Source organism: Lactuca saligna, chromosome 3, assembly GCF_052625555.1.
Source record: "Lactuca saligna cultivar CGN05327 chromosome 3, ASM5262555v1, whole genome shotgun sequence".
In the NCBI taxonomy this organism is placed as follows: Eukaryota; Viridiplantae; Streptophyta; class Magnoliopsida; order Asterales; family Asteraceae; genus Lactuca; species Lactuca saligna.
The window spans coordinates 122886904-122896527 of NC_136419.1; the positions used below are offsets into that span (position 1 = coordinate 122886904).

General features: G+C 44.7%; 1 protein-coding gene across 1 annotated transcript; it reads left to right on the plus strand.

The window, feature by feature from the left end:
• The first annotated feature begins 2900 nt into the window (after nucleotides 1-2900).
• On the plus strand, nucleotides 2901-3239 carry LOC145035934 (uncharacterized). Its single transcript, XM_078984433.1, has one exon. The coding sequence runs from the start codon at nucleotides 2901-2903 to the stop codon at nucleotides 3237-3239; it is 339 nt and encodes a 112-aa protein (XP_078840559.1).
• Nucleotides 3240-9624: the final 6385 nt, after the last annotated feature.

Consider the following 9624-nt stretch of genomic DNA (forward strand, 5'->3'; position numbering starts at 1 on the left):
ATCTTACTAATCTCACAAATCAAACTCCAAATACCAATAATCAAAGTACCAATTAGTAAATGCCTTTTTGTAATTTATCAAAAAACCCTATATGAACTCCTAACTAAAATGTTACGAAAAAAACCCTCAATTCAGACGAATCGGAAACGGAATACTAATCAGAGTTGCATCATGTCGAGTACCAATATTTAGACTAACAGAAATAGGTGAAAATGAGAAAGTCGGTGTTATTTTGAAACAACATTACAAAAGAAAAAGAAGGACGAGAGTATCAAGGCGGGTTTTTAGGGTTTCTTTCGATCAATGAAGATTTTAGGAACTTCAAGTATGAAATTATCGATCTTTTACACGCAATGCTTTTAGGGTTTCTTTTGATTGAATAGGATTTTACAACATATGAAGAAGAAGAAGGACGAGAGTATCAAGGCGGGGTTTTTTTGTTTTTTGGGATTTCATTCCCCCCTGGCAATTAAAAACTTGGAGAACGCGCGTTCATAAAGAAAAATATAAAGAGATAGTTTTAGACGACATGCTTTTTTATGATAGGTGCCCTCCGTATTTTTAATTTTTTTTATTGGACACTATTTTTAGGGCACGCAAAAATTCATGTCCTCTATCCTTCAAATTTTTCAAACTGACATCATTTTTTAGGGCACGCACAAATTCGCGTCCTTTATCAGCGAGTGTCATTGTTTGCGTGTCATTAAAGGGATGTTTTCTAGTAGTGGGGAGAAATTATGAAATAATACTAATATGAATTGTAATGGTTGACTTTCACCAGATAAAGGTAAGTAATGGGTTGTAACCAAGTTTCATAGGTACTTATCAAAGAACTGGTATTGAACTGGCCCGCATAAAGATCATATCACGGATCACTATCATGAATGATACTTGATTAAAAGGTACTATCTTTGTATCCTTAACACTTGAGATACATAGTGGGACTCAAGTATAGGAAGTATTGTGCTTAGATATGGTCAAACACTGGTCCTTAACCGGGCAGTTATAAAAGTCATTTTCAGGTATGGTATGAACTTTGCAAGAGGCTTATGTAGTCAGGATGGGATTTCTTCCACTTATATGTTGAGAGTTAGACATCTAAGGCACCTTACGAAAAGTTGAACATTAAATGGGATTGATCGCGATCCACATCTCATGTTTAACGTGATGTCTATGACAAAGGGATAACTGATAAACTTACCTTATACACCAATTATAGCTTGGAGCTTTTTGAGAATTGGGCGTTGATAGAATGGCACAAAGTCATATGTTGATGGGGGTAGTGAAATGTTGCTAAATGTTCACCACTGTCTATATCGGTCTAATATGAATCTTGCGCAAGTAGGAGATTGAAAGATCTAGTATGCTCAAGAATCATATTAAAGTGATATTGCTAATTAACATATGATACTAATGGGTCACACTAACAACAACTTGATACAATTGATTATTTATTATAAATTGGTTTTAATAAATATTCAATAAACTCTTATAATTAAATTGGAAATTGTATATTTCATTAGTAAGTAACATTATATATAATTCATATTGTATGAATTAATAAGTATCCACAATATTTTGGACTAGACACATTCTTTTGTCTTTTACCAAACAGTTAGAGTTTATATTTTATAAACTTTTTTTTATAAAATATAAAGGTTTTGCCTTCTTCCTTTTATTATTTTATAAAATAAGAGTCAAAAAATTAAGAGTATGGCTTTTTGATTATTTAAATGAGAGTATGGCTTTTTGATTATTTAAATAAGAGTATGTTTTTTTTTATTTAAATAAGAGTATGGTTTTTTGATTATTTAAATAACAGTATGGCTTTTTGATTATATAAGTAAGAGTATGAATTTTTGATTATTTAAATAAGAAGCATGAGTGTTGTGCATTCTATATATATGTGAGAAAGGCTTTCATTTTGGGGGCTTCTCTTCCTTCCCCAAAACTGTAACATGCATCTTATGATGAATCTCCTCTCAATTTTGATTATTTCTTGAAGATATTACTTGATTTTATACTCTCTTGAAGTTCATACTTTGGTTATGAACTTCAAGCTTAAGAGTTAAGAGTTTTGGACTAGCATCTATATAAAGTTGGCTTCTTGTTGGTGTCTCAAAGGTTCCACATTCTACATCAACTTCCAAGCCTCCCCTTGAGGATTCAAAGTCTACAATGGTTGTTAAACACTTCTTACTCTTTGTTCTTTTTTTCTTTCTAAACTTTGCAAGAAGATCCTTTGTGGGTATAAACTTCGTTTATGTTTATTCTAATTTTAAAGTCTTCCATTGCTAAATCTTATGTTTTTGAAACTAATATTTGAATAAAAACCCAACAAAAGAACCACCATCACTTATTCTCATGAAAGAGGAGGCATGGACCTTTATCTAAAGGAGTTATCAGATACATCTAATTCGATATCTATCTTTATTTTTAGTATTTATCTTGTTTCCTAAGTTTCCTAGTTTTTTTATATTTTCTAGCCTTAGTATAAATAGTCTTGGCTTCTTTTGTAATCAAAACCATCGATCAATTAATAAAAACTTAGAACCCGCATTGGGTTTCTTCATGGTATCAAAGCGGGAGCGTAAATCCTGCTAAGCCCTAATGGTCGAAGGCAATTTACCAGCAGGATCCAACTCTAACACCAACCCATCCTCATATCCTAGCAATCCGTACTACATTCATCCTACCGATTTTCCAAGAAAAATGCATGTCAATAAATTCCTCAATGACATCAATTCTGAAAATTGTTCAAGAGAAATCGAGACTTCTTGTTGGCGAAAAATAAATCTGGTTTCATTGATGTAACCTTAAACCAACTAGTTGTTGAAGGTGTGGAATTAAGGGCATGGCAGTGAAACGATGCCCTCATAAAGGGTTGGCTAACGACTGCTATGGAAAAGGAAATACGAAGTAGCGTGAAATATGCTAATACTTCCAAGGAGATCTGGGATGATCTTGAAGAGCTCATTGGAAAAGATTGTTCTGTATGTGCCTATGAGCTAAAACAAGCATTAACTATTTTGTGGCAAGACAACGTTGTTGTGTTGGCTTACTTCAAGAAACTGAGAGTAATATGGGACAAAATCGGCACTATTTCACTCATCCCTAGATGCACATATGGGAAATGCATGTGTGATCTTGGAAAGAGACTCATAGAATCAATGGAGAAGGAATGGACCAACGAGTTTCTCATGGGGCTCGATGATGTATATGATTCAATCAAAACTTAGATCTTAAGCACCAAACCTATGCCTACTCTTGGCACCACCTGTCACCTCGTGGTTGAGGACGAACAATGTAACAGCTCAAATTTTCAAATAAAATTTTCATTTAAAATAAGACAACATTACTCAACAAAAGTATTTATTCCAAGTTCATTTCAAAAATACAAATAATGAATCCCCAAGATCTCCAACAATGGCAGTGTGTACGTGTCACGCCGGCGCCTTCCCACGGTCATCACTAGTACCTGAAACACATAAACACAACTGGTAAGCATAAATGCTTAGTGAGTTCCCCAGTATACGACTTACCCACATACGCCTTCCGGCCCGGACCTTCCGGTCCACATAACATTGCCTTCCAGCCCGTAACATAATCGCCTTCCGGCCCGTATTATATTGCCTTCCGGCCCATAGTATTTTGCCTTCCGGCCCATAACATTTATAAAACATAACACATATAACATAACACACATAGCACATATGTCATACATCATACCTGTTCTTTCTATCACCTAACATATCGCCTTCCGGCCCGTATAAACATACATAACATATATAGCATCTACCTTTCCAGTTATAGCATAAATCACATATATCACCTACGACCTTCCGGTCACACAGTCAAACCCTTCCGGGTGAAGTATAGTGAGAAGACTCACCTCGTAGTATGCAAGCTATAAACCCTTCAAGCTACTCGCACTCGATCCGCTAATCTGCAGGCTCCCTATAATACCACATACCTTCATTAATGATCTTATCAAACAAGACAACTAACCCTACGAAATTACATACAGGTCAACGGTCAACTTGATCGGACTCGTCGAGTGCAAAGGCGACTCGGCGAGTCTAGACACCCCGACTCCACTCGCCGAGTCTAAAGAACGACTCGACGAGTCCCAGTAAGTCTCCAAGCTACTCGCCGAGTCTGAAGAACAACTCAGTGAGTCCTAGTGAATCTTCAAGCTACTCGCCGAGTCTGATCATTGGACTCGGCGAGTCCTCACCATGCAGTCAATCAACTGCCTCCTGTAATTCGCATGATTCCGTAATATATAGATATGGGGCTTCCTGGACCTTTACACATACTATTACTGGGATTTAAACACTTGTAACAACACTATAATCTATCAAATCCTTAAATGGGTTTCCTAAACCCTAGATTCGTGTACAACACCAAAACTACAGAAATGATCCGAGGATTACCTGGAAAACATGTTCCCTGTGTCCCCAACCTTCAGAGCTCGACCCCTTGATCCTCCTTTGATCACCACCTTGCCTCTCCTTGCCTAACAACCTCTTCAAGCTTCCACTAGCCTTCACCCTTGCTCCAGATGCCCACAGACTTTTAGGTTATCTTCAATCGCCCAAAAGACGAGACATGACGGCCCTAAAGACATTATATACGATCCAGAATCAAAACGGCTAGGGTTTCAGCTGAACAGCGTCGACTCGCCGAGTCCCTAATGGACTCGTCGAGTCCAGTCGCGAATCTGTGACCAAGACTGTGGTCCTACTCGGCGAGTCAGGCATCAACTCGCCGAGTCCCCCCCTTAAATATTCCCCAAATTAATTTAAAGTAATACCTGAAATTCCGGGCTGTTACAACTCTCCCCCACTAGAACTAGACTTCGCCCTCGAAGTCTCATTCCGCGAATAACTCCGGATGTTGCTCCCGCATTTCACTCTCCGGCTCCCACGTCATCTCCGATCCCTTCCGATGTTGCCACTGAACCAACACCAGAGGTATCTCCTTGTTCCGTAGAACCTTGATCTTCCAATCCCTGATAAATACTGGTCTCTCGGCGTAATTCAGGCTCGCATCCACCTGAATATCTTCTAACAGAACCACTGCCGATTCATCGGCTATACACTTCCTCAACTGTGATACGTGAAAGGTATTGTGAATCTGACTCAGCTCTGCTGGCAACTCCAACCGATAAGCTACCCGACCTACCCTCGCAACTACACGAAATGGACCTATGAACCGGGGCCCCCATTTTCCCCTCTTTCTAAACCGAATCACTCCTTTCCAAGGAGAAACCTTTAGGAGAACGAAGTCGCCAACCTGGAATTCGAGCTCGGACCGGCGTCTGTCCGCGTAACTCTTCTGTCGGCTCTGGGCGGTCACTAACCTCTGCCTCACCTGTTGAATCTGTTCGGTCGTCTGAAGCACGATCTCTGTACTGCCCATCACTCTCTGTCCCACTTCTCCCCAGCAAATGGGAGTCCGACACCTCCTACCATACAACAACTCAAAAGGTGGCATACCAATGCTCGAATGATGGCTGTTGTTGACGGAAAACTCAGCCAACGGCAGATGCGCATCCCAGCTACCCCCGAAGTCCAACACACACGCTCTAAGCATGTCTTCCAATGTCTGAATCGTCCGCTCGCTCTGACCGTCGGTCTGGGGATGGTATGCGGTACTAAAATGCAGTTTAGTACCCAACTCCTCATGAAATTTCTTCCAGAACCTGGAAGTGAAACGTACGTCGCGATCCGAAACAATCGAAATCGGTACCCCATGCCGAGATACTATCTCTCTCACGTATAACTCTGCCAACTTCTCTGCTGATGAACTTTCGCTAATGGCAAGGAAGTGTGCACTCTTTTTCAACCTATCCACAATCACCCAAATTGCGTCGACTCCTCTGGCGGTTCTCGGCAATTTGGTGATGAAATCCATCGTGATCTGTTCCCACTTCCACTCAGAATCTCCAAGGGCTGCAACTTACCATGTGGTCTCTGATGCTCGGCCTTAACCCTACGGCAGGTCAAACACCTCTCAACGAACCAAGCGACGTCTCTCTTCATACAAGGCCACCAATACTCCTTTCTCAAATCCAAAATCATCTTCGTAGCACCGGGATGGATCGAGAATTTCGATCTGTGAGCCTCCTCCATCAACGTAACACGCGTACCGCCCACGAATGGTACCCAAATCCGACCCTGAAACGTTAGAAGTCCCCGTCCATCCATAACGAACTCTGAAATCAACCCGACGACCCGCTCCTTCTTCTGCATCCCGGATTTCACAACCTCGGCCTGTGCCCCACGAATAGCATCTAATACCGGAGTCATCACCGTCAATCTCAAACATACGTCCCGCAATGTAGTGCTCTCCGCCCTACGACTCAATGCATCGGCTACCACATTAGCCTTGCCTGGGTGGTATAGGATCTCACAGTCATAATCCTTAACCACGTCTAACCATCTCCTCTGACGCATATTTAGGTTGGGTTGATCCATCAAATACTTCAAACTCTTATGGTCCGTGTATATGGTACAACGAACCCCGTACAGGTAGTGATGCCAAATTTTGAGGGCGAACACTACTTCCCCCAACTCTAAGTCATTCGTGGGATACCTCGCTTCGTGAGGCTTCAGCTGCCTCGATACATAGGCTATCACATGGCCCCTCTGCATCAACACTGCACCCAATCCCGAAATCGATGCGTCGCAATGTACGACAAAGTCCTCCATCCCTTCCGGGAGAGCTAATACTGGGGCTTCGCACAGTCTCTGACGAAGTGTCTCGAAGGAAGTCTGCTGCTCGGGTCCCCATGAAAATGTAACACCCTTCCGAGTCAATCTGGTGAGCGGCACCGCGATCTTGGAGAAGTCCCTAATAAACCTCCGGTAGTACCCCGCCAACCCAAGGAAACTCCTGATCTCAGAAGGTGACTTCGGTGCCTCCCAACTCATCACTGCTTCCACCTTGGCCGGATCAACCAATATCCCTGTCCGATTAACAACGTGTCCCAGAAATTGGACCTCCCGTAACCAGAAGTCACATTTGGAGAATTTTGCATATAGCTTCTCCGACCTCAGTACCTCAAGGACCTCCCTCAAATGCCCCTCATGCTGCTCTCTAGACCGCGAATACACCAGAATATCGTCGATAAATACAATCACAGACCGATCCAGCATCGGCCTGCATACCCTGTTCATGAGGTCCATGAACACTGCTGGGGCATTGGTGAGCCCAAAAGGCATCACCACGAACTCGTAATGCCCATACCGCATCCTAAATGCTGTCTTCTGGACGTCCTCATCCCGCACTCTTACCTGATGGTACCCTGATCTCAAATCGATCTTGGAAAACCAAGATGCCCCTTGCAACTGATCGAATAGATCATCGATCCTCGGTAACGGATAGCGGTTCTTGACCGTCACCTTGTTCAGCTCCCGGTAATCGATACACATCCGGTGTGAACCATCCTTCTTCTTGACGAACATAATCGGTGCTCCCCACGGCGAGCTACTTGGCCGAATAAATCCCTTTCCCAACAATTCCTGGAGTTGCGAGGACAACTCTTGCATCTCTGGAGGTGCAAGACGATAAGGCACCTTCGCAATAGGCGCAGCCCCTGGAACTAGATCGATACCAAACTCTACTTGCCTCGCAGGAGGTACTCCCGGAAAATCCTCGGGAAAAACATCTGGAAACTCGCGCACCACTGGAACCTCCTCCACTGTCTTCGGTCTCTCGGAAGTCTCCCGCGTATCCATCACATACGCCACAAAACCGTTACATCCCTGTTGTATGCATTGCCTCGCCCTAGCGGCCGAACAAAAGGCTGATCCCGAACGGGTACCCTCGCCGTATACCGTAAGAACTCCCCCACTAGGGTCTCGTATAGTCACCAGCTGACGCTTGCAGTCGATGACAGCGCTGAATCGGCTCAACCAGTCCATGCCTACGATGACACAGACATCCCCCATCGCAATAGGAATTAGGTCAATCGGGAACGCGACCCCGAAGATCTCTAGCACACTTCCCCGAAGAACCTCCATAGCACAAACCACCCTCTCGGCCGCAATAGAAACGCTCAAAGGCCGACTTAACGGCTCACGACTAATGCCGATATGCTGACTAAAGGCTAACGATACAAACGATCTACTCGCACCCAAATCAAATAACACTAGAGCAGGCATAGAGTTCACAAGAAAAGTACCTGCCACAACATCGGGTGCAGCGCGGACCTCCTCCGCAGTCAGCTGAAAGGCTCTCCCGCGAGCCCTCGGGGCCTCGACCTTCACCGGTCGGGTCTCAGTAGTCCTGGTAGTAGGTGTAGCTCCCTGACGAAGCTGCGGACACTCGGCCTTCCGATGGCCTGTCTGGTTGCAGTGAAAGCAAACCATAAACCCCTTAGGGCAATCCCTGGCAATATGTCCCTCCTTGCCACACTTGTAGCAACCACCAGCTCGACACACCCCCTCGTGACTCTTGCCGTACTTCGCGCAAGTGCGGCCCTTCGGACCTCCCATCCTCGAATCAGCGAACTTAGTCCGCTTGGCTGCCGGCTGAGACTGAGCCGGCCGCCGATCCACCTGCTGAGACTCAGCCTCCTCCCTCGCCTGAGTCTCCAACTCGATCTCGCGCTTCCTAGCGTTCGCCTGAAGCTCAGTGAAAGTACGATAGGTGGAGTTTGACACAAACTCCCGGATCTCCCTCTTCAAAACGCCCAAATACCGGCTCATCCGCGACTGCTCCGTAGATACCAGCTTAGGGCAAAACATTTCCCTCTCATGAAACTTCCGCGTGATCACTGCCACGGAATCAGTACCCTGCTCAAGGGTCAAGAACTCCTGAATCAATCACTCCCTCTCCACCGGGGGAACGTACTCGTCCCTGAACATCTCCGTAAACCTCTCCCATGTCACCGCTGAAATCTCCGCCTGAGTGAAGTTCGCCGTCACGAACTTCCACCAATCCTTCGCTCCCAGACGGAGCTGGTTCAAGGCGAACCGTACCCTCAAGTGCTCCGGGCATGAGCAAGTATAGAAACACCCCTCAATGTTGGCGATCCACCTCATAGCCGCAATCGGATCCTGCGTCCCATCGAACTCAGGGGGTTTCGTGTTGCTGAATTCCCTGAATAGCAACGAATCACCCCCTTGCGGCCTAGCAGCAGCCACAGCTGCGGTAGCGGCAGCGACTGCAGCTTCAGTAAGTGCGGCGTACCGCTCCTCAAACTCCTCCATCAGGGTGGTCTTAATAGACCCAAACATCTCCGGGATCTCAGCCCGAACCGCCGCAGCTACCTCCTCCTGAATCATCTGACGAATCTCCTCGTCACTCGCACCGCTCGAACTCGCCCCATTGCGTGTGATGACCATGATGTCTCTCAAATACAACATAAAATCATCAGAGACTCCACCAAGTACGATTGTACTCGATACGCGCCTTACTCAGTCTCCGATTTCCAGGGATTCTTACTTGGGTCTTCCACCGATCCGGTGTCTTTGGTAGTACGGGCCCAATACTACCGACCACACCGTGTCAGTATTCGTCCCAAATCTTCCTCCCCAAATCCCGAATAATGAGTACTCTACCTCTAGTATGCACTATCTACTTGCACGCTACCAAATATCTCATATAAGCAAT